Source organism: Pituophis catenifer, unplaced genomic scaffold (genome assembly GCF_029215685.1).
Source record: "Pituophis catenifer annectens isolate HBS135680 unplaced genomic scaffold, rPitCat1.0.hap2 SCAF_2, whole genome shotgun sequence".
NCBI classification, from domain to species: Eukaryota; Metazoa; Chordata; class Lepidosauria; order Squamata; family Colubridae; genus Pituophis; species Pituophis catenifer.
The window spans coordinates 160,987,308-161,012,477 of NW_027256882.1; the positions used below are offsets into that span (position 1 = coordinate 160,987,308).

Sequence of the window (25,170 nt, forward strand, 5' to 3'; positions counted from 1 at the left end):
CAATATTTCAAGGGCAACAAATTGTCTTTGCTCTTCATACCTCCAGGAAGTAAAGTTCACAAATCCTCAGAACAACACAAAATCTTGCGAAAACCCCATGTCAGGCAGCAAACGAAAAAGACGCTCAGAAAAATTACAGTTAATCTCTCAATTAGACAAAACAAGCTCGTAGAGGATTATTTGACTGGCAGGGAGAAGAACAGTAGGCAAAAACAGGATCTTGAACTGATGTGTTTAATTTTCTGCCCTAAATACAACTACAACATTGTCCATTTCAGGAAAGCAAGCAGGCATTCCTTAGGTCCAGTCTCTACCACAGACTATATAATCCATGCCCAGCTCATAGAAGAAAGAGATTCATACAAAATTAAATCTAAAATCGGTCCCGGATCTTCCCAGGCTGATGTGACAGAAGTTGGGAGCCCTTCAGAGCAAAGTCCTAGGAAAGTTGACCCTTCAGAGTTCGGAAAACAGCGGCTGCTCCCGGGTGCTGCTCCAACTGCTCAAGGGCACGAGAGGACTTTGCCCAGAACTAAATGAAGGAAACTGAGCGGTCACAAAGAAGAAAGGAACGTGGCTGATATTTCCGTTTGACCAGCACTGTGAAAGAAAGACACAAGCATCAAACCAAAGGCAGTAGAAGCAAAACATTCCTGTTTCCTCAAGATGGCCCAGGAGTGTCAAACTCGATTTCACTGACAGCCGCATCAGGGTTGGGTTTGACCTCGGAGGGCTAGAGGTGTGTCCCCGGCGGTGGGCGTGGCCAGTAGGTGTGGCCATTGTGGGGACAGGCTCAAGATGCATTTTTCCTCTTCTTTCTTTCCACAGTTCTCTACTATAACCATTTTCCTATCTTTTCTACCAGATATTACTGGCAAACATTTATTACTTATTCTTCATACTCCACTAAACTTTTTATTTCTAAATTTATACCCTATTGCTTTTCCAGGCAGAAAAACTATTTATACTATTGTATTTTTATTATTCAACTAATAATAAAAATACAATAGCATAAATAACATGGTAATACAAGATCTAACAGCAGAGGTAAATTTCCAAGATAGTAAATAGAAATGGCTATCAATTATAGATTGTATGATTATAGATTGTTGATTGTAGATTAAATGGACCTTCAGTATGTAAAATCTGGCATTAAACTGTAGGATGCTGCTTGTTTTTTATCCAGATCAGGCACTTACTCGAGGCCACATGCTGCTCCATCTGCAGGGAGAGAGTGACTATTGTTGGCCTTTTACATCCAGCCGCGGTGAGAGAACGGCTGTGGCCATCCGCCTGCACTGCAACCATCTGATCTGGTCGCCCCATCACTGTGAGAGAGTGAAGGGGCCCCAGCTTCATCCTGGCCAGCCTCTTTTGCCATCTCTCACCTCAATGACTATCTTTAAATTTCGCTGACATCCAAGGTTCCCCTTTTCCATCTCATCATACTTGTATGGCTTATACCTCGGCAGATTTGCTTGCGCTGCGAGATGCCCCCCTCTCGCGGCGATGGCCTTCCACTCTATCGAAGGCCTACCTTAAGGACGGGCTTTGGAGCCCCGAGAGGTGGCATGTTTTAAAGCGGGGATTGAGGGGTTTTTTAATTAGGGTTTTTAATAATCTTTTAAGGGGAACTGGGAGGGCGACCAAAGGGGATGGGGGGGGGGTAATCCACCTAGGTCAGGGCCCAGCCTGGCACAGGGTAACGGGCTGGAGGGCGCAGGGCGAGGGATTGGGGATGTCATCAGCACGGTGGATGGGAGGGGCAGATATGGCGGGAGCAGAGGACCTTATCTTGTGCCGGGGGTGCGCACTCGCTACTTGAGAGCGATTGCACGCCCCGGTCCTCAAGGCTCCCCTCGGATACTAGGTGGCTCAGATACTCAGGACCTGGGCCTCCGGCTGATGCTGTGCAACGCCAGGTCCGTGGTAAATAAGGCCCCCCTCATTTATGATCTTATTCAAGAGGGGGGAGCGGACTTGGCGGGTATTACGGAGACCTGGTTGGGCCCGGAGGGAGGGGTCCCTCTGGTTGAGATGTGTCCACCAGGCTTCAGAGCATTCCATCAGCCGAGGGCCCAGGGGAGGGGCGGGGGGGGTGGCGGTTATTATTAACGAAGGTCTGGGTCCGAGGGAGACCACTGTGCCACAGATTGCCGGGTGTGAGTCCCTCTTTGTGAGATGGGGTCATGGGGTTCAGATGGGCTTGCTGCTTACATACCTGGCTCCCTGCCGCGTGGCAACGGCCCTGCCCAAGCTACTCGACGTGATAGCCACGGTGGCAGTTGATACACCCAGGCTTATGGTCATGGGTGATTTCAATCTGCCGTCCGCTGGTGAAACGTCAGAGATGGCTCGGGAGTTCATGGCTTCCATGACGGCCATGGACCTGACCCAGTTAGTTCATGGCCCCACTCACGGGGGGGGGACACACGCTGGACCTGATTTTTGTCTCTGGCCAGTGGTTGAGTGGTCTTATTATAGGGGATATAGACATGAAACCCTTGTCATGGTCAGATCACTCACTCCTTCGTCTGGACCTTCGAACCGCTACACCCCGCCGCAGGGAGGCGGACCCAATTAGATGGATCCGCCCCAGGCGCCTGATGGATCCTGATAGGTTCCAGACGGAGCTTGGGCCAATTCCTGAAGATCTGGCACACGACTCGGCCGAGGACCTGGTAGCTGCCTGGGATCGGGCGGCTGGTGGGGCCTTGGATCGGGTCGTGCCTTTGCGGCCTCTGACCCGGTGTCAATCCCTCGCGGCTCCTTGGTTCACCGAGGAGCTGAGGGAGATGAAACGCCGGAAAAGACGCCTAGAGAGCGGTTGGAGGGCCAGTCTCGCTGAATCTGACCGAACACTGGTAAGGTCGCATATTAAGACCTACCTAGTGGTGATAAAGACGGCAAAGTTTAACTACTTTTCCGCCTCTATTGCGTCATCAGGGAATCGTCCGGCCGCCCTGTTCAGGGTAACCCGCTCCCTGCTCCATCCGGGAGCGCGGGAGGATCCCTTGGAAGGCAGGGCGGAGGATTTCGGACAATACCTGTATGACAAAATCGCTCAGATCCGGGGGGATTTGGACTCTGGGTAGATCAGGGCAGGGTGACGAGGAATAGTCTTGAGAATGTTACCTGGGAGGAGTTTGATGCTGTGACTCCGGATGATGTGGACAGGATTTTGGGGAGACTTAGTGCGGCCACATGTTTACTGGACCCGTGTCCCTCCTGGTTGGTACTGGCCTCCCGGGAGGTTACACGAGGCTGGCTCCAGGGTGTTATCAACGCTTCGTTGAATGAGGGTCACTTCACCGCCGCCTTGAAAGAAGCGGTGGTGAGGCCTCTCCTCAAGAAGCCGTCCCTGGATCCGGCAATATTGGCCAACTATCGTCCTGTCTCCAACCTTCGCTTCCTGGCGAAGGTTGTTGAGAGTGTGGTCGCGCGACAGTTTCCACAATTCTTGGAGGAAACATCCTATCTAGATCCGTTCCAGTCGGGTTTCAGGCCTGGACACAGCACGGAAACGGCATTGGTTGCGTTGGTTGATGATCTCTGGAGGGCTCGGGACAGGGGTTGTTCCTCTGTTCTGGTCCTGTTAGACCTCTCAGCGGCTTTTGATACCATCGACCATGGTATCATGCTGCACCGGTTGGAAGAGTTGGGGATGGGGGGCACCGTATTACGGTGGTTCTCCTCCTTTCTCTCCGACCGGTCGCAGTTCGTGTTGGCAGGGGGGCAGAGGTCGACCTCAAGGCCTCTTATATGTGGAGTGCCTCAGGGGTCGGTCCTCTCGCCCCTCCTGTTCAACATTTATGTGAAGCCGCTGGGCGAGATCATCCGTGGCTTTGGGGTGAGATACCACCAGTACGCTGATGACACCCAGCTGTACATCTCCACCCCAGGCCACCCCAACGATGCCCTTGAAGTGATGTCCCAGTGCCTGGAGGCTGTGCGGATCTGGATGGGGAGGAACAGGCTCAGACTCAACCCTTCCAAGACTGAGTAGCTGTGGCTCCCGGCATCCCGATATAGTCAGTTGACTCCATCACTGACTATTGGGGGCGAGTCGTTGGCCCCCACAGAGAGGGCTCGCAATCTGGGAGTCCTCCTGGATAGGCAGCTGTCCTTGGAGGAACATCTGACGGCTGTAACCAGGGGGACCTTTTGTCAGGTTCGCCTGATCCGCCAGTTGCGGCCCTTTCTTGATCGGGATTCCCTGTGCAGAGTCACTCATGCCCTCGTCACCTCTCGCCTTGACTACTGCAACGCTCTCTTCATGGGGCTCCCCTTGAGGAGCACTCGGAGGCTCCAGCTGGTCCAGAATGCAGCAGCGCGGGTAGTGACGGGAGCAGCCTGGCGCTCCCATGTAACACCGCTCCTGCGCGAGCTGCACTGGTTCCCAGTGGTCTTCCGGGTGCGCTTCAAGGTGTTGGTTATCACCTTTAAAGCGCTCCATGGCATAGGGCCTAGCTATCTTCGAGACCGCCTGCTGCCACCGACGATCTCCCATCGACCTGTGCGCTCCCACAGAGAGGGCCTCCTCGGGGTGCCATCAGCCAAACAGTGCAGGCTGGTGACCCCCAGGGGGAGGGCCTTCTCTGTGGGGGCACCTACCCTCTGGAATCAATTGCCTCCAGAGATAAGGAGAATCCAAGACCTCGGTGCCTTCCGCCGTGCCCTTAAAACCTTCCTTTTCCAGCAAGCCGGGCTGGCCTAATTTTTTAAGTGTTTTTAAGTGTTTTGTTTATTGTTTTTAATTAATGGGGCCAAATTTATATATGTATATTTTAACTGTATTTTAATATTTGTACTTGATGTTTTTACTTGGCTGTTCACCGCCCTGAGTCCTCAGGGAGAAGGGCGGTATACAAATTCAAAATAAAATAAAATAAAATAAAAATAATCCAGTCCAATCCAGTCATCCTGCAGCATTCTGCAGGCCGAAAATGAGTCCCGTACGGCCTGTTTTGGCTGGCAGAGGCACTGCGGGCCGGTCCTTTGGTATTTCCAGTCCGGCCCCATGGGCCAGATTTAAGCACCCCGCAGGCCAGATACAGCCCTTGGGCCTTGAGTTTGACACCCCTAGCCTAGACCATTGCAGGCTCTTTCTTTCTTCTTGCTGGGAGAGATCCCAGGTCATGGAGCTTCACTCTTTGTCTAAAGCAGAAATGCATTTCAGCAAGCCAACGTTGGAAAGACAAATGAGTGGGTGTGCTATGCATGATATTGGCCTCTTCTGTGAGGCTCAACTGCTTTTGCTTATCAGGTTTATTGCTTTTGGTTTTATTATGTATATGTTTTATTCTTGGCTGCAAAATGTCCAGAGTTTGGTTTAAGATGGACAGCTATATATTTTTTAATGTAGTTATATATTTTAAATCAATGAATAAACCTGCTTTTTGAAGGTAGCTAAAGAACCTGGAAGGTGATTCTCTGGTCCATTTGCATATATGCTTTCTTTCTATTGGTTTTGCAGCCATTATGAAGCCTTTTCCTTTCCTGACATCTATTTTTCGCCTCTATTTTCTAATATATATCTTGACAGTGAGCTGGGCAGCAAATAAATTTAATAAATTAAAAAACTCCGAAAGGTGGAATGTGGAGAAGATACAAAAAAGCACAATCCCCCAATTTAAAATATATTGAAAACAGGTTCTCTTAATATTGAGCCATGGTGGCACAGTGGTTAGAATGCAATACTGCAGGCTACCTCACTACTCATTGCCAGGAGTTCGATCCTGTCTGGCTCAAGGTTGACTCAGCCTTCCATCCTTCCAAAGTCGATAAAATGAGGACCCAAATTGTTGGGGGCAATAAACCGCTTAGGGAGGGCTGTAAAGCAGTATGTAAGTCTGCTATTGCTATTAATATTAATAGGCTTTCCCTAGGACTTTTAAGTTTCCTTCATCTGTCCAAATCCCCACCACTCCAGTTCCCATCTCTCTCCAGAATATAAACTGGGAGAAATTGCTGGTGCTGCTCTATTTTGATTGACAGGTTTAATACTCAATGATCATACACGTTGATTTGGAAACTTGGTCTGCTTACTTTCTAATATGTTATGCTCAGAAGCCATAGTTTATTCTTGGATTCTTATTCCTAAATTCTTAGAGGAGGAAAAAAACAAGGATCTCCATTTACACATTACAGAAAGCTAAGAATGTCTATGAGGAACACAGCATAAACGGGGGAGCAATGGGTAATTTTGGATGTCTGCATTAGTTGTAATTTTCTCCTTCTAATTTCCAATGTTGTAGTAACTTTTGAAAGGGGTTATAGCCAGGCTTGGTGTTATCCTGAGTTTCTTAGCCATGCAGAAGAGAACTGAGTTTAAAAGCACAATAAATAAATACATAACCTCTTTCCAAAGTGGTAAAATGTCTAAATGAATGATTTATGTTGAAATAGGGATTGATCTCCTTTTAGTCAGAGTGTTATACTTTCTTACATAAAATAAATATAAAACTTTGGCACAGGAATCAAGTATGCCTCATATTTCATTTCAGCTTTCAGAAGTCTGGAAATAGTATCTTAAGGGCTTTAAAGCTTGCTTTTAAAAATTAATAATCTTGGGACTTTTAAGTTTCTAATTGTATACGTAGCCCAGGATAGAATCATGAAATGTGCACAAAATCCAAACAAATCCCTAAACACGGATTCCAAATAGATCAACCTACGCAATTCAGAAAAACAAAACAATCATTGAGTATCAGAGTAATATCTAAGCCGAATTACATGAGGCTACAAAGCAATCCATCCCATTTGGATCTGGAGATAATTTTACACTAATCCTTATTATGTTGACTGGAAAGAGCCCAGCTGTTGAGTAATATATATACCTTTAAATTTTCACCTAGGATATTCTAGAATAGACAAGAGGAATCTTAGTTACTCCATGCCCAGATAATAGCCATCCAGAGAGACTGTTGTTCATCCTACGGGAAATGTGGACAAGTCAGCAAATAAGCCAACTTTATATTGTATATGTTTTAGGACAGGGATGTCAAACTGGTGGCCTGCAGACATGCCGGATGCATCGCATGCAGGCCAAGCCCACCCAGCTCCATGAATGGGAAAAACATTGCGATACGCCACATGACGGCAATATGCCGCGAGTTTGCCACCCGTGTTTTAGGATATCTGGTGGCAACAAAACCTTCCCTCTCTTTAGTCAGTTTAGCCCTCTTTACAGCACTTAGAAAACATAGATTTAATAGCAAAGACAGCTACAATTCTTCCCACCTGGATCAGGCATTCTTCATAATTCTCAATACGTGGAGGTTGAACTTACCACTGTCAGAAGGGCTCCCTTCTTAAAGCAAGGATGAAAAGTGACCAGCTGTGGCTGAACCCCGTCTTCACCCTGTACAAAACCACTAGAAGTGATAGAAGAAAGAGAGTGCATATTATAACAGGGATGCCTAAAGGATGTTTTGTTAGTACTTGGAGGCTTGCACAGTCTGGGACCCTCAGCACACAATAAAAGTACATTAAAATACTTATCCCCTGGCCTAGTGATGTCTAGTACTCTCTCTCTAATATCCCAAGAGTGCTACCTCTCCTGCTTTTTTGGCTTACATACAGGTAGTCCTCGATTTACGACCACAATTGAGCCCAACATTTACGCTGCTAAGTGAAACATTTGTTAAGTGAGTTTTGCCCCATTTTATGACCTTTCTTGACTGTTACACTTATGACTGTTGTTAAGTGAATCTGGCTTCCCCATTGACTTTGCTCGTCAGGTGGTCATAAAATGGGATCACATGACCCAGGGACACTGCAACGGTCAGAAATATGAGTCAGTTGCCAAACGTCTGAATTTTGCTCATGTGATCATGGGGATGGTGCAACAGTCATAAGTGTGAAAAAAGGTCGTAAGTCCATTTTTTCAGTGCCTTTGTAACTTTGAATGGTCATTAAATCAACTGTTGTAAGTTGAGGACTGCCTGTATAGAATGAGCAACTTGTAGTCTAGTAGAGATCTCCTAGCTATCTTTCCCGATGTTCAGGTTATCTGTGATCCCCTTTTGCGACCTTCTGACAAACAAAGTTAATGGGGAATCCAGACTCACTTAACAACCGTGTTACTAACTTAACAACTGCAGTAATTCACTTAACAGGAATATGAGCTGGAATTTAACCCAAAAATAGATAGGAGAGAATTTAACCCAAAGATAGATAGAAAAAAAAGAACCTACCTCATCTGCCTCCCTACCATAATCACAATAATTTGAAGAGGACCCTCCCATTTAAAACTATTTAAAGAAAAAAAGACAATCTAGATTGTTTTAATAGATAAGAAATGCCTTATGGAATCCATTTCCAGATAAAGAGGGACAGGACAATACAAACCAGGGCAGAAGTTCAAACACAGGGCTATTGCGAGTCCGAAACACTGCAATGATAGTCTTTGAGGTATCCAAATTTCCTGCGGGAAGAAAAAAACACATTAAAAAGTAAGGAGCTTGGCAAAGCACTTAATATGTAAACTACAATACAAGAATCTTTGCTATTGGTTACAGTAAATCAGGGCCTGAGCTGGGAGGAATTATCTAACTGGTTGATAGCTATATGCAATTGGTGTGGTTGGTGCTTTGACAGCACAATCCTGTCCACAGTTAGGGGAATAAATTTCAATAAACCAAGTGGGACTCCTTCCAATAAATATCCTTGGGACTGCACTGTCAAATCTTTCTGGGGGAAAAAAAAAACAATCCAGAAAACAACTTCAATGTGCATGTGAGAAAGTGGGACATAGAGGAGTTTACTCAGATGCAGAAGCAACTGTTTCTAGTTCTTTCTCGGCCAAGACATTTCTCCTATATCTCCAGCCTTTCTCAGCTGTTTATTTATTAGATTTATAGGGCCGCCCAACTCAGTGTTGACTCTGGATGGTGTTCAACAGAAAAACGAACTATAAACCCAAAGAGCCATAACATTAAAGAAGGCCCAATATATAAAATAGCTACTGCCCATGTTTCCCCCTGGGTTCTTCAGAGTTTAGAGAAGGGTTGTCTTATTTGGCAGGAGGGTTTAAGAAATCATGAAGGAAAAGGCAACTCTCAGCTTTAGAGAGAACACTAGGAGGTTTTAAAACACAAAGTTTTCTGAGGCACAGCAAGGTAGCCACTTCATGCTTACAGTGCCCTTCCCCTCATTTCTACAAAAAAAAGGGGTAAAATGAAGGGCTGGGGGTCATTTCAGTCTTCTAGCAGGATGTGTCATTCCCAAATACAACAGATTAACCTACGCATGTGCTTTTATAAAGCAGGAAGTGGGTATTCTTTCATCCGTGTCCCTTTTTTCCCAAATATATAATCTTGAAACTGACAAGGGTCAGTTTGGGCAAATGTCTCAGCCTTTATAGATCTGTGGGTAAACTGTGGGAAAGGGGAAAGGATCACATGTTCCATTTGAAGCTCTCTGGAGGAAAGGCAGAATGTAAAATGCAGACGGAATAAAGGAGCAAAAGCCACATAATGTACTGAAAGTGTCATAACATTCTGAATTATCCACATAGTAACATATTTTGAGGATTTTTATCTGACGAGTACAGGAATACAATCATCCTAATAAAACCACTAGAGTCATCCTTGTTTCGAATAACTTAAAAGCATTTTTTTCCCCTTTTCTTTTTTGGGTTTGGTGATATCTTTCTTTTTGCCTTGAAATGTAACCTATAAATGTCTTTTAAAAGGCACACAAAGCACATCCTTATGTTATTGCTCATGGGATTTTGAAGGGACGTGATTTCTGCTTGATTGTATATTGAGGAGGGGTGGAGGGGGCTGTTATGGCTGGCTGCACGAATCACCTGCACTCACATTCAAAGACAAAAAACAAGCCTTTCTGGAAGCAAAACCCCAATGATTTTTCAAAATGCTGCATTTGTAGAAGGACTCAGAATTTGGCATGGGCATGTTTGCTGAGGGCATCTCCCTTTGCCCTCCATTTCCCCAAGCTGCCCAGAGAGTTTCAAAGAAGCAGGCTTCACCTTGAATGACCACCGCAAGCCTCTCCCCGCTTGGATCCCAAACCATGGACTGCACTTCCCCTCCAATCCTGCAACACAGAGACAGAGGACTTGAAGCAGAGCAGAATGCTTAAGCGTCAATGGTCAACCACCAACATTCAAACTTTGCTGCAACAGGAAGAAAAAGGTTCGGAGTCTGGAATTTAAAAACTTTTTAAAAAGTGTTAATAGGGGGAAAACTGTATTTAAAAAAAAAAAAACCTTAGTTCATTCTACAAATGTATATTATTATCCGATTATTATTACTACATTAAATTTATTTGCAGCCCATCCCGAGGTTTGGGGAGCTTCTGAGCTCCAGGGTTTCTAATTACTGGAAACCCTATTCAGAAGAATCTTTTTTGATTCCCACCCAAACCCAGATCTCTATGCTTCCAGCAACCAACTCATCAACGCTCCAGAGCAACCACAACAGTGTTGAAGGCCAGAAACGTTCAAGCAAATTCCACATAGACATGGTATATTCCCTTTCTCTCACCTCTCCTCCCCGTAGGGAGTCTCGAACGTAGTCTCTGAAAGATCTGCCACAATGGAAGCTGTTTTAGACCCACCGACCTGCCTTTGCTGCTCTCCTGAAATATTGGAAGTTATGAGAGAAACCAAACAATAGGAGGATGTAGGTAGAAAGTGGCTTTACACCCAGATCAGATTCCCTGTTCGTCTCTCCTGTCGTTGATTACTTTGACAAACAGTTCTTCCAGATTCTACTTTGCTTATTATCTGTATTCATTTAATAACCAAGTATCATCCAGAATAATCAAATCTGTACATTAAACAAATACGAAGTCGCATTATGCAAGACACTGAAGCCAACTCCATAGTCCAGCCAAAAATCTATTCAATAGCATTTCTCCTCTGCTCCAATGCACTACATGTACAAGAAAGAATCTCCAAAGAACACCACCCAACAACCCCAACCTCCATTAAAGAGACCAAGATTCAAGCATGCTTCTTGAAACTATTTTTCATACTGCAAAAATCGAGAAGCCGTATTCGTGTCACAGCTGCACACTCACCACTGTATTCCAAGAAAGATAAGGAATAGATCACAAATTCCCCCTGGACGGTGAACAGCAAACGACTGCCATCTGGACTCCAGCAACCAGTCTGGGATCAGGCAGAGGAAATGGAAAACAAATGCACTTTTAATGCAGGTAAAACAAAGGGACCAAAATTCTTTGCTAAATAGATTGTTGAGATCTGGATGTTTGCTATGTTTGGTCATATTCCTACGATGGAATTTTACCAGGCTAGGTAACAACATCGGTCCACAGGAGAGTGGAGTTTGCTAGCTGTTTATAGATAGCTTGCCTGCTGGTTGTCAACCCCCGGATAAACAGTCAAAGAAGAAACAATATCCTAATCAAGAAAAAAAAAATATCCCAACAAAGACTGGCAGTCCAAGTCAGCAAACTCCACTTTCTCTCTCAGGTTGATCTGTTTGCTAGGCCTGCTAATAAAACACCTAAAAAACCCAAGTTCAGTGAACACCAAGAACCCAACAGTTCAACCTTAAGATACACATATTCCTGAGTTTTGGAGAAGTTAGGTTATTGTAATTCCATTCTACACGAAGATGCTTTTGAAAGCTGTCCAGAGACCACAAAAACCGCCCCTGTCATAGAACACTGGTCCTCTGTTGGCTAGGTTGGTAGTTTGCATCCGAATCAATTGGTCTGATTTGGCCAATAAAGTCCTCTAGAGAGCTTGGCTCCAGGACATTTCAGGAATAATCTGCCAGATTTATGGAAGGGGATGCTAAGTGTCCCAGCCCTGGAGTTACATCTAGCAACCTATTTATTAGTGTTTTGCAAGGCAGGAAAGGGTATAAATGAATGAATGAATAAATGATTGGTAATATTAAAATCATAAGAAAATTCCAAATAGAAATTCAGTTCCTGAATGAAAAAACTACATGATTAAATTGGGTTCTGATAACTGATTTTGGGGGGATTTTTCAAAATTTTACAGCAACCAGACGGATATGTCTTTGGCTGTGTAATATTACTGAGCTGCATTTCATTATTTTTGAGTGGTTATTTCTGTCTTTCCTTTTGTAAACCACCCTGAACAGTATGAACTGGGCAGTACCGCAATTTTTGTAAATAAATAAGAACCCTTCACCATTCCGTTTTCCCAACCTACCCGACAAGGACCTTTGATAGTTGGCCATTTCTCGTAAGTCCACATCTGAACCTCCCACACTCTGCAACAAGATAAAAAGAAATGAAATTGCCTTGGGAATACCATTCAGCTAGGAGAAGAGCAATGGCATTCACTGTTCTTACCCCACTGTCCATTACTCCACTAAAGAAAGAGGACTCATCTTAGATGACTGGTTTCAAGGCTTCTCTGCTCACCTGAAGACTGCTGAAGGTGTTGCTGCTAGCACCTTGCTGCCATCAGGTGACCAAGCCAGGTACGTGACCCCGCCTCCTCCAAACCACTGCAACTGGATACAGTTTTCTGTGGAAACATCCCATACCTAGCGGCACAAGGTCAAAAGGAGAGAAGCCACTGTGGAAAGAAAGCACTGTGTTTCTTCCAACAAGAATCTTCTAGTAGCCCTCACTTTAACTTAAAATGACACTACCGATAAAGAGTCTGATGGGAGAAAAATTAATTAACACGATGCACCCTGGACTCCTTCTGAAAAGTCTGCCAAAAATATTTGTCCCCAAACCTGCTGATCATTTCAGGACCTCCATTGCCCGAGAGAATCATATCTGCAAAAAAGGCATTCACTACAGAGTAATGTCTATGGATCTATTTGCCACAGTTTTTATGCTATCTGTTGTTCTATACCAGAAGTGGGGAACGATGACCCCTCTGACTTGTGGACTTCAACTCCCAGAATTCCTGAGCCAGCCATGCTGACCCAGGAATTCTGGGAGTTGAAGTCCACAAGTCAGAGGGGTAATTGTTCTGCATCTCTGTTCTATACCATAATACAGAGGTGTGATTCACTTACTTTCCCCACCGGTTTGCAAATGTGAGCGCGTGCGCCACCTTCCGCGCATGCTCAGACTTCCATGCATGCTCTTTGCTTGCACATGGCTTCCAAAACATGGCTAAATAGGACGGCATTACTTCCGGGTGGGTAGGCGGGGCCTACCATGGTCGGCGCTACCGGTTTGCCCGAACCGGACAGAACCGGCTGAATCCCACCACTGCCATAATAGCAGTAACAGCACAACATACTTACAAGCATGGATGTATCAACAGGTGAGGCTGACAGAAGCAATCCTCCACTGGGAGCCCAGGCCAGGCTGGTGATGGGACTGTGGCCGGGATGGCTGAGCACTTGAGCACAGCCAGATGAAGGCCTACAGGAAACAGAGACACATGTCATAGGAAGCTCTAATGTGATTTCTTTTGATTTTCATTGGCATCTTATGAAAACCCATTTAGCAAGCCGCAATTAAACCAGAAGTCACTGTGTTACGCAAGCCCACCCAGTTGCTTCTGCAGATATGAGCACGTATGCTGGCAAAATAAAACTGAGTACTAAGGCTGTACAGCAGATTGAATCTGATGGTCAGAAGCGGCTTAAGAGCTACATAGCACCATTCAGCTCTCCTTAACCCAAATGCATCCTTTTCTAAGGTTGCGCTGCCACTGTTGATGACAAGTGTGCGATGCTGGGAAAAGATGTGACTGCTTTAAGGAACTGTAGGGAGGTGCTATAACTGCAACTTGAAGGCTCCAAAGCACCTTTTTCCTTTGAGTCCGAAGCACCGAACAGTCCTTCTGCAAACGTTCCCTGTGTCATACAAGATACTACGGTACATCCATCATCCAGTGCTGCAGAATTCACATCCCCATTATCGGAAATGAGCAATGTGTGCAGCAAATAACCGCATGACCAAACATCAGAGAGACTGAGTGGCACTGTTAAGACTTGGGATGGAGGTGGGCACTTAGTGGCCTGAAACATTTGGATCCCAGCCCTCCACAAAAATAACTCCCAGATTGATAGAAAAGATATTGTCTCTGTTCAGAAGCTTGCAATATCGAGACAACAGAAAATGGATGACAAACTGAAGAAAACAAAGACATTAAAATAAGGAATCTGAAAGCCACAAATATCTTCATACACTGCCACTAACTGCTGGAAGGCTGCCTATGTCCTTGAGAGGAGACCCAGAACTTGCTAAGACTTCCTGGGGGATGGGATGGGAGATGGTAGCTTTCCTTTGTCTCCAATTAGCAGAAACTGAATGAATACATGGACCTTCATATTCTTGCATTCGTTATTTAGATCATAGACTTGTGAGAAGGGACATGTGATATACGACATACATAGTTTGGAAATGGGAAAAGGTACATGGAAGAATGGGAAAAACTATAACGGGGAAGAGACTAAGAATACACTTAAAGTAAAAGAACTGGGCTGCACATCTGATACTGTATCTAATAAGCATTTCCTTCAAATAGCAGCAACGAAATAGCAATTGTGACTTGCTGGCTAACATGGGCTGCCATCACTGATTAATAAACAAGACCTGACTGGGTTACCTGGTAGAAAGTGAAGTGGGATCTAGGTGCCAAATCAACACACAGCTATGGCACCCCACAGCAAGGATAGACGCACACAGTGGCTTCCAGGCCATCAAAGCTACATTTCTTTGCAAACGATGCTTCAGGATTGGGACTATAGTACTGGAGAAGAAAACCCAAACAGAGATATAAATTTGCCCAGAGGGCCAGGGATACCAGGCACATATCAGCAAAATGAGCCTAAGGAATTGATGTAGGTTACCCTGTGTGCTTAAACATCCTTAAAATAACATGAAACAGAAAAAAAATCGGGATTTGTCCACTATTGCTCCAAAGTGAAAGACAAAGTCTTTGATTATACGAAGGTAAATTTCAGTTGAGTGTTAGAAGAAACGTCTTAGCAGAAAGGAAGGTAGGCTCTCCTTCCTGAATGTGCTCAAGAACACGCTACAGGAATATTCTTTCACTGAGCAGAGGGCTGGATTAATGGCCCTTTCAGTTCCTAAGGTTCCAACCAGTCGGTCAGAAGTTATATTTCTACATACAAACCCAAGAATAAAACAATTACTTTTATTTAGGTAGCTCTCCACACAGAGCAACTAGGCAGGTGGTTTGACAATTGATTTTCTGCGGGTGGTGATCCATTTCTATTGGATGATCAGCGGGAGATTGCTGAGATCCCTCACAAGATAGACTTTGGTTTGATATTATTTATTACAGAAGATTCATATTTTAATATTGGCTACCTGCTGGTTGGGTATAAAGCCAACAGCTTTCCTAAAGAAAAACATTACAGTGCAAGTATGGTATAAAAATGATCAAGTACTAAAAATATCTTTAAAAAGCCAAGTAAGAGAGATGCGTTTCAGTAACTTCAAAAGTCAATGAGCAACTTGGGAGGGCAGGGAACTAGTTACACCCTTGCAAGGAAGGGTGGAATGCTACAGTTTAAGAGAGCCCAGAGAAAAATCTTCTCTTGTAAACTTTCCCAGAGAAGAATATTCTCAAGCAGATCCTCCCTATAATATTAATATTATTAATTGGGCAGGTCCATCTGAGAAAGTCTTCACTTCGTGACAAGAATACACAAAACTACTGACACAGGCCCAAAGGTGGGCAAAGAATAGGTGTACAGAATGGCCGACCTTTAGTCCAAATGATCTCCTTCTCTTGTTTTCAAGCAAACCTAGTTTGTTCTTATGCACAGCTCACATTACTATTCTCATCTCATGGTCCAATAATCCAACTACAATGGTACCTTGGTACTCATCCTTAATTGATTCTGGGAGGCACGATGAGTACCAAAAATGATGAGTACCAAACCAATTTTCCCCATAAGGAATAATGTTGTGAGTCCCAAGGTGGGCAACATCGACAAGTTCTAACTTGTGCGTTGAGTACCAAACAGCAATGAGTACCGGCACAAAATTTTCACATCAAAATGTGTTACTAAATATGATAAGTCTCCGGAGAAGGGCAGCATATAAATTGAACCAAGAAATAAATACGTTTCAAAGCAGTTGAATACCAAGGTGCCATTGTATTTTTCCTTTACCTGTACTAATCAATTCTTGATAGAACTTTCTATACCACCCTGGAGAGTTCAAGCTTTCTGTCATATGCCATGTTAATTGCCACTGGTCTCAGTCTGTTCAGAGTAATGGTCTACCTTAGGCCAGTTAGATCCCTTACCTGTTGGAATTGTAAACACGGATGGAGTCATCCAGAAGGGCCACTGCAAATTTGTTGGTATGAGGATGCCACGCAAAAGCTCGGATTGAGCAGCCTGCCCTGTGTAAGCAAGACAAGGGACGTTAAAAAAAATCATTCGGGCTTGTTTCCATCTAAAAGCCAAACGGGATTTAAAAAATAGAAGCTACACAGTTGGTTGGCAGCCTACCACAGAAAATGTCAGTGTAAATGAAAACTGGGTGCTTCTGAAGAGTCATGTTAGAATGGCTAACCAACAAAGCAATTATTTCGGAAAACACTTGTGTGTAAAGGAAACATTTTAGCTTGCATTTATGATTAGCACGGAACCAATACCTGCTATTCTAGGGTTAACTGATACTGTATAAATAGGAGATTTACACAAAGTAATATGCATTCAGAAATACGATTAAGGGCCTTGCAGATTATCTAGTCAATAAGACTTCTATAAATAATAAAGAAGAATATGTATCATGTTGATGCAATATGTCAATTTCAGGTTTAAAGAAGATAAACTGGATTCCTTTCCAATAAGGGAGGATTCAGATAGCAACTAATATTTGGTTATTGGATGCATGCAAACCACCCAGGACTCACCAATCCACAGCCTGGGAGAATTTTGCTATTATATCTTCACTTGGCAGCTTTGAGAAAGAAGAAACAGCAGTGTTAATACTTCGCTGGCAGCCACTTAAGGGTGGCCATATCTGAATACCCAGGAGATACTGGCTAAAGGGAGAAGGAAAGGTTCCCTCCATGAAATGGAAAGAACACACAACTACCATATCTGACATCTCAAGCAATTATTGATCCCACTATGGACTGGCATGCTTCCCAGTCACTAATTCCCCCGGTCCCTCTCTTCTACTCAGGCTATGTTATGCAAACCTCACCGACAAATGGGGAAAGAAGGAGCCATGGAGGGAGGATATCCAGCAGCAGAGTCCTAATGCACATCGAGATCCGGATTTCATCCATTGCAAAGCTGAAAGATAATAGACATAGTCCTCAACTTACAACCAGTTGTTTGATGGAAAAATGCCCATTGGAGAGAGTGGATTTAGATTCAAGATTGCGAGATTACTTAACAACTGCTATAAAAAGATGATTGAAAAAGTTGGGCCTGGTGATGTGGTCTCTCGACTTATGACCATAATGATTTATGACTGGAATTCCGGTCCCAATTGTGGTTGTAAGTTGAAAACTTTGTTCAAAATGAAAAAGGTCTTCTGCAGTCACGACATAAGCCTAAAATTGAAAATCAGGCTTGTCAGATGTTACAACTTTTCTATACTGCTCTACAGAGTGGACAGTCTCTGACAGAAAGCCACTTGAAGAGACTAGAAGCATCTGAAATGTGAATTTACAGGCAGCTGTTACATATAAATTGGGTTGACAAAATCAGAAATGAGGAGGTGATAAGCCATCCGGGAAAGCCAAGGGAAATCATCAAAATCATAAAAAAGCGAAAGTTAGAATATTTTGGACATGTGATGCAACACCCAGAAAAATACAGCATACTTCACTTAATCCTCCAAGGAAAGATTGAAGACAAACAAGGTCCAGGCAGAAGAACATCATGGTTTCAAAATCTAAGGGACTGGTTTGGACAAAGCTCAACAGCACTTTTTCGTGCGGCTGTTGATAAAAATAGGATCGCCAACATGATTGCCAATATCCAATGACGGATATGGCACAAGAAGTCGAGAACTATCTGTACAGAAGATACAAGATGTGCCAACTCTAAAAATGTACATGTTTTTAAAAAATGACCTTAATGGGCTGGATCAATCTTCTTTTCTCATGCTTATATCTTATCTTCAAAAAAACCCATCTTTCTTTTCAGCAAGAATAATGTTATATCCTTGCCAGAAGAAAGACGGGAGACAGCATATCTGGGAGACGGCATATCATTCTTCCAGTAAAGCTTTCGGAGAGGTGCCCATGAGAAATCTGTCAGGAAATAATATCCTTCTAGTGAGCCAATTTAATCAAATCAATCCCGAGGATGAATGAGGGGAGAGGATATCACAGCTACATCACTCCCACATCCTTGTTTGCTCTTATTATTGCACCAATCACCAGCTCCTAAATTTCTAGAAAAATGTGATTTTTAGAGAGAGCTAAGAAAAGGTTTTCCTGTTCACTCCTCAACCAGTCAAGCTGTACTGTATGATTCTTAGTAAACTTACCTAGCTCCTTCGAGGATTCCACCCAAGACTGCTTATTTGTTCCCTGCTCTGAGTCCTGTTCCTCTTCTGCATTTGCGAGTTCTTCAAGCACACCAGCCACTCCAATGTCACGCCTGAATAAAATATATTGTATGAAAGCTGCTATAGGTGAAAGGGAGCATATTATGTTCCACGTGCAATTGGAAAAGTAATTTGATGTGCATCAAAGGAACTTCAGATTTTGCCATCATAGCTTTTCTCTTTCAGCTTCTCTAATGAGAAGCTTCAGTGGTTCTTCTGTGACCCGGCCCCATGGTTTTTATTCCCTATCCTCCTGGCTCACTGATCCCCAAGTACCTAATATTCTCCTCAGTCACCAAAGTCAGATCTGTTGTAGAAAATCTACATTTAGAAGCCAGGTTGCTTCTTCAGGTTGCTCAACTCAACCAGGTAATTTCCTTGCTTACTCTTCTGTTAAGAATATCAAAGGAAAGCTGTGCTGCTTTGTCATCACCAGGCTGGGCCTGGGAAAACATATCAAGAATGGCGAGAAGACCAAGTACAGCTGCCATAATGTTATGCTGGTTCTCCACCTATGAAATGCTATAGAATTATGATGCAGGCATTCTGTGTATGTGTGTGTGTCCGTCCTTAACGCTAAGAGAGGTGGAAGAACATTACTAATTCCCACAGCCTAGTTCTGGATTTTCTTGTCAGTACCATAATAGCTGTCAAGCAAATAATTATAGCTTAGCAAGCCATTCTCTAACTGCTTCTTATGCATAAGATACCAGGTTGATGCCAATCAAAAGGATAAATATGCAGAGAATATTTATCTGTATTATTAATCCATTTACTGTCTAAAATAAGAAATATCCTTTTAAATATCAACTTTACTGAGACACAAATGCAGTTCTCTTAACTGATTTAAAGTATGTTTTGAACATTAAACAACTCTATTTAAAACTGAAAATAACAACCATGTAAAAGTTGGACAAGGACATAAAAACATGAAGACTTGTAGGCTTAAATACAAATCTGATCTAATCACCAGAAAGCAAATCTGCTGCCACTTTTTAATCTATTTAGCCTGTCCTTCTTTTCTCCACCAATGCTTTTCTCCTCTGATTCATATACCGAAAGTGAACTCATGAAGAAAAAAAAAAAAGAAAACAGCAGAGACAAATCCGAAGAAGGAAAAAAACTGGTGTTCCTCTTATAGTGCTTCAGCGGAGAACTGTGTGTGCTCTTTTCTTAAAGCTGAGGGCAATCGGTGTGTGGAAACACGCAGCTCTGGCATGACCATCCTAACCCAATCCAAACTCACCAGGCTCTGATGCACCTCTTCCAGAGTGATTCCTGGTGATGAATGAAGGCTGGCTTGGTGCTGTGTTCCAGGCGACTAAAAGCTTTCAGGTTTTCCTTGGGAATAGCAGGGGTGGGAAGACTTTCCATCTGCACAATTACCCACAGAATTAAGAAGAAAGTAAGTCCTTGACCAGAATTATTTGTACAAAAAAAAAAGTTGGATAATAGGACAACCAATCAAGGTTCCAGTTTCACTTTGGTTTATAGCAGTGGTGAAATCCAAAATTTTTTACTACCGGTTCTGTGGGCGTGGCAAGGGAAGGATATTGCAAAATCTCCATTCCCACCCACTCTGGAGCCAGTCAGAGGTGGTATGTGCTGGTTCTCCAAACTACTCAAAATTTCCGCTACCGGTTCTCCAGAACCTGCTGGATTTCATCCCTGGTTTATAGGCAGCATGAGTGTAATGGTTCATCCGATTTTTCTATATTTTTTTATTAGCCAACAGGTACTAATTAGACTCAGAATATTCAGAATATACAAAGTGTTTCTTCCTTCTCCTTCCCTCCACACTTCAAATTGCCCAGACATTCAAAAAACTAGAAATTAAAGCTTCTAGTTAAAGGCACAGAGCTTTATATGTGGTCTTTTCCTAGCACAAACATTACTTAAACATTACATTTACAGAATTAAAGATTTTCTTGGAAAAGAATTTTGTTTGCGTTGATCAAATGTAAACAAACTCAACCTATTACCGTCTGTTATTTTGCCTACTTTCCTCTGCTTGAACATCCTTTTCAAGTTTGCACTAAATTGCTCAATCGGTATTTCTGAAGACCTTCTGATGGACATAAGCCAATCCCCTTCAGAAGTCACATATAGGTAGCTCATGACTTACAACCACAGTTGAGCCCCAAATTTCCATTGCTAAATAAGGCAGTTGTTAAGTGAGTTATGCCTCATATTATGACCTTTTTGCCACAGATATTAAGGGAATCACTACAGTTAAGTGAATGTGGTCTTGTGGTCATTAAGTGAATCTGGCTTCCCCTATTGACTCTGCTTTTCAGAGGCCTGCTGGGAAGATAACAAAAGATGATCATATAATCCCAGGACAGTGCAATATCATAGATACATGCCAGTTGCCTAGTTCCTGAATTTTGATAGCTGACCATAAGGATATTGCAAATGTGAAAACAAGTCACTTTTTTCAGTGCTGTTATAACTTCAAACAGTCACTAAATGAATGATTGTTAAAATGAGGACTACCTATACTGCTTTTAAGCAATTCTTCTGCACTTCCTAATTTGTATTTATATTTTGAGGCTAATTCCTACCACTTTATTTTTTCCAAATCACTGAAGATAAAGGCTACAGAGGTAAGTTGTTAGAATCCAGGCAACCATTGGAAGGCAGTAAAGAATCAAGATTTTTTTTCCATCACTCCGCTGCCATTTAGTGGATGTCTGGATTTTTGCAATTTGGATCTGGTAGGCCTCCCAGAATTATTTAATTCAATGCAACAAGGAGTTGAAGTATTGATCCACTAGACTAGAGGCAGAAACCCATCACTAATCCTTTCAAGCAAATTAAAGAAAAGTTCAAATTGTTTCCCTCCCTTATTTATCAAGTCAAGTATCCATCTGACATTAAATTTTTGGAAGGCTTCCTATTATTAAGACAAGATGGTAGCTGATTTCTTTCTATGGTCGGAAATTATGACTTACCTGACTTTGGAAAGTAAGTGGAAGCTTCTCATAGCTCCGGCCAAAAACTAAGGCATTATTAAATTCATAAAGGGTGATGTCTCCTGGAGGAGGTGGAACTGGAAAGAGTGCTAGGGAACACATCTTTCTGGTCATTGAGGAAAAAGCAAAGAAGAAGAAAAGAGACTCCTTAAAGCACATCATGCTGGAGTGGAGGTTTCAAAGTAATTGCACATTGCTAGACACAGTGTTACTAACTACTCCAGAGAGGCCAGTAGCAAGTTTTAGCCCCTACTTCATTACGAATAATTTAGGCAATTGACTTAAAAGCTTTGTAAAATTGCTCCTCGTAATTTGTGACTTTGAATGGTGAATAACAATAACGATCAGAAAAGAAAATTAGAAGGAAAATAAATAATATACTAAAGCAAAATAAACTGGCAAAAACAGCATATGATACATAATTAAGGCTAGCAATAACATCCTGTATACCAGTGGTAGTCAACCTGGTCCCTACCGCCCACTAGTGGGCGTTCCAGCTTTCATGGTGGGCGGTAGGGGTTTTGTCCCTACTTTATAAATCACCATTACTGTGGAACCGGTGGGCGGTTAGAAATTTTTACTACTAACAGAGATACAAAAGTGGGCAGTAGGTATAAAAAGGTTGACTACCCTGCTGTATACTCTCATTTTTTAAAAAAAGGCTCATCTGCTATTATTATCCAACACACAAAAGTAAAGTTGGGTTTTTACAATTCTACAGAAATTCAATAGGATTAAGGTCATTTTAAGAACCTGGTGAGTATTCATGACCTGGATTTTAAGTACTGAGGGTGTCCCCCCCCATCCCCCCGTCACTTGACAGCACTTCAGACACTGAGCAACCAGGCCTCATTTATGGCTGTTTGCAGTGTCCTGTGGTCATGTCATCACATTTTACAATGATTTTGCCAAAAAACAACATTTCCTTCTGATTTTCAGCAAATCACTCCCACAGCAAACCATTGGTTATCTTAATGACCACGGCGGGCTCCATTATAATTGTAAGTCAAGGGCTGCCTGCATCAAATGTACGACATAATGCCATGCATGGCGAACCTATGGCACGTGTGCCAGAGGTGGCATGCAGCGCCCTCTCTGATGGCATGCAAGTTGTCATCCCAATCAGCCTGACTAGGTGGCTCAGTGGCTAAGACATAGCTTGTTGATCAGAAAGGTCAGCAGTTCGGCGGTTCGAATCCCTAGTACAGGTCTCCTGTGTGAGCAGGGGGTTGGACTAGATGACCTCCAAGGTCCCTTCCAACTCTGTTACTGTTACATTACAGTTCAGCTCTGCTGCGCATGCGCGTGTACCTTCTGCCGGCCAGCTGCTCTTTGGATATCTGCCCCACATGCGCAGGGGGGCGGGCACATGTGGGGGCCACATGCACATTGCATTTGTGGGGTTTGGGTGCACACATGCATTTGCGTGCACACATACTTTGGGCACTCGGTTTGGAAAAGGTTAGCCATCACTGAACATTGCTTTTACAACTTCAAGTCATTTTATTAAAAACTTTATTAAAAACTTAATAAAAAAACAATTTTTATTAAAAAATTGTTCAAAGTCATGAACAATTCATGAAGTTTTTTTTTTTTAATTCAATCATCATGCACTGAGCTCTCAAGGAAACAGCAGCAGAATAGGGCATCCCTTTTAAAACGGGTCATCGGTTCAAACCATCAATAACACTACAGTGATTCTTATCTGCTTTTACCGTACTTGGAAGTTGGTCGCCTTAGTTCACTTTATTTCCACGTAAATATGCACAGAATTAGGCACAAGATACTTCTTAAGAATTACCTAACAGGTTAGTGGAAGAGGAAGCTAATTGCCCAAAGCATGCCATTCAATACCTGTTGCTGGGGGTTGGGGAGAGAGGGACAGACGGATGGCGCTCATGCCCTGCTAGTGGTGAGCCTCCAGAAGGCATTTGGCTGACTTCTGCAAGATACAGAGCGCTGGATTAGATGGACTTTTGTTCAAATCCAGGGACTTTCTGAAATGTGGCCTTCAACGCAAAGATTCCTGCGTTTATCACTGTTCAGGTCATTACCAGCATCTTGGATGATCTGGAAGAAATAGCAATAATAACAATTAAAAACCCAGCAACCCCTTCTGATAAAACAACAATATTATAGCTGTATAGGAAGTCCTCCACTTACAGCAGTTCATTTAGTGATCGTTGAAAGTTATAACGACACGGGGGGGGGGGGGGAAGTGACTTATGACCATTTTTCACATTTAAGAACACTGCATTAGCCCCGTGACCAAAATTCAGAAGCTTAGCAACTGACTCATAGTTATGACGGGTCACAGCGTCCTGGGACGTTGTGATTCCCCTTCTGCAACCTTCCAACCACCAACAAAGTCAATGGGGAAGCCAGGTTCACTTCACCATGTTACTAATTTAGCAACTGCAGCGATTCACTTAAGAACTGTGGAGAGAAAGGTCGTCAAAGTGAGGCAAAAACTTGCTTAACCACCGTCTCACTGAGCAAAATTGAAATCTGGGGCTCCGTGATGGTCGTAAGTCGAGGACTCCCTGTGACAGGAATTGTTATAAATCCACTTTAGGGGCTCACTTTACCCCCTTGAGATAAAACAGTAACATTTTATATTTTAATTTTTTATATATAGGAATTATTATAAATCCAAGCGGACTCACTTTCAGAGTTCCTCCTTGGAATAAAACAACCATTTATAGGGCTGATTATAAATCCGTCTGTCATTGAGCTTCCTCGAACGGAGCGAAAACACTTGTTGTGGGCCCGGGAGGCAGAAGCGATGGCCTGACATGGGGAAAAATACAACCCGGTGCCTCCACATTTTCCCCAAGGACTTGCCAAGCGCTGCTTCCCCTCCTGTCTCCATCCGGAACGGTCGCCCCCCCACCCCCCCGCCCATCCGCCAGCAGCGGGACTAGGCCTAGCCGAGCCTGCCTCACGTACTTACGCGGCCCCGAATCTCTCACCCAAATCTAATTTGGTTGGGAAAGAAGGAAGGCCGAGAGCGAAGGCGCTCTAGCCAACTTCGGCTTTTCGCGGGTAACCGTTCAGGCAACGGCGACGGGCGCCGCACAGGGTCAAAAGAATCAAAGCGAACGCCCTTGCCTTCGCCGTGGACCTCGAGCTAGCCCGGTTTAGGGATGGATTCGCCTCCTAGCGGATCGGGCGCGTAACAGGAGTTCACAACGCTTATGTCTTAAAGGGCCAGAGAGGGCTTTTTTTCCCCCCAATCCGTCGTTCTGGCTGTGTTTGATTAGCATCCGTATCTACGTGCCTATTACTCTGTATTATGTTAAAGGCTTAGTGTATCCTCAAATCGTTATGCTCAGAATGCAGCCGGCACACCGTACTGTAAAAGACAACGATTTCCACCCCCTCCCAAGTTTATTCCCCTATTTGGGGGAATACATATACAGTTGCTACAATAATAAACAGTCTTTAAAGTGCATTACGTTTCCTGTTGCAACTTTGCATTTAACCAAGGATGCCTGACCTCCGTGAGACTTACTTATGAGTAGATACATAAGAGTGTTGTCCTGAGAATTTGAGACTTTGAATACCAGAAACATTAGGATAACCAGAGGGAGCCAGAATGTAGCTCTGATAAGTGTGCAGTTCCACCAAGTAATATTTTTAGGTTTGGAACCAATAAAGAAGAATATTTGTAGTTCAGAGTTGAAATGAGGGGTACTTG

At 43.5% G+C, this 25,170-nt stretch overlaps 1 protein-coding gene across 4 annotated transcripts; it reads right to left on the bottom strand.

The window, feature by feature from the left end:
* Window positions 1-238: 238 nt before the first annotated feature.
* On the bottom strand, window positions 239-24,522 carry AAAS (aladin WD repeat nucleoporin). Of its 4 annotated transcripts, XM_070934932.1 has the most exons (19): window positions 24,424-24,522; window positions 23,325-23,540; window positions 21,450-21,576; window positions 19,742-19,869; window positions 18,436-18,548; window positions 17,137-17,228; window positions 16,841-16,887; window positions 16,226-16,324; window positions 14,552-14,695; window positions 13,239-13,359; window positions 12,394-12,518; window positions 12,179-12,239; window positions 11,050-11,140; window positions 10,512-10,605; window positions 9,995-10,062; window positions 8,353-8,428; window positions 7,292-7,376; window positions 6,840-6,935; window positions 527-600 (listed from the first exon to the last, which is right to left on the bottom strand). In XM_070934932.1, the coding sequence occupies exons 2-18, from the start codon at window positions 23,399-23,401 to the stop codon at window positions 6,885-6,887; spliced, it is 1,599 nt and encodes a 532-aa protein (XP_070791033.1). In that variant the 5' UTR covers window positions 23,402-23,540; window positions 24,424-24,522; the 3' UTR covers window positions 527-600; window positions 6,840-6,884. The 4 variants fall into 4 exon arrangements, with proteins under 4 accessions (XP_070791031.1, XP_070791032.1, XP_070791034.1 ...); XM_070934930.1 differs by lacking the exon at window positions 6,840-6,935 and having other exon boundaries at window positions 239-600; XM_070934931.1 differs by lacking the exons at window positions 6,840-6,935; window positions 24,424-24,522 and adding an exon at window positions 24,137-24,230 and having other exon boundaries at window positions 239-600.
* Window positions 24,523-25,170: the final 648 nt, after the last annotated feature.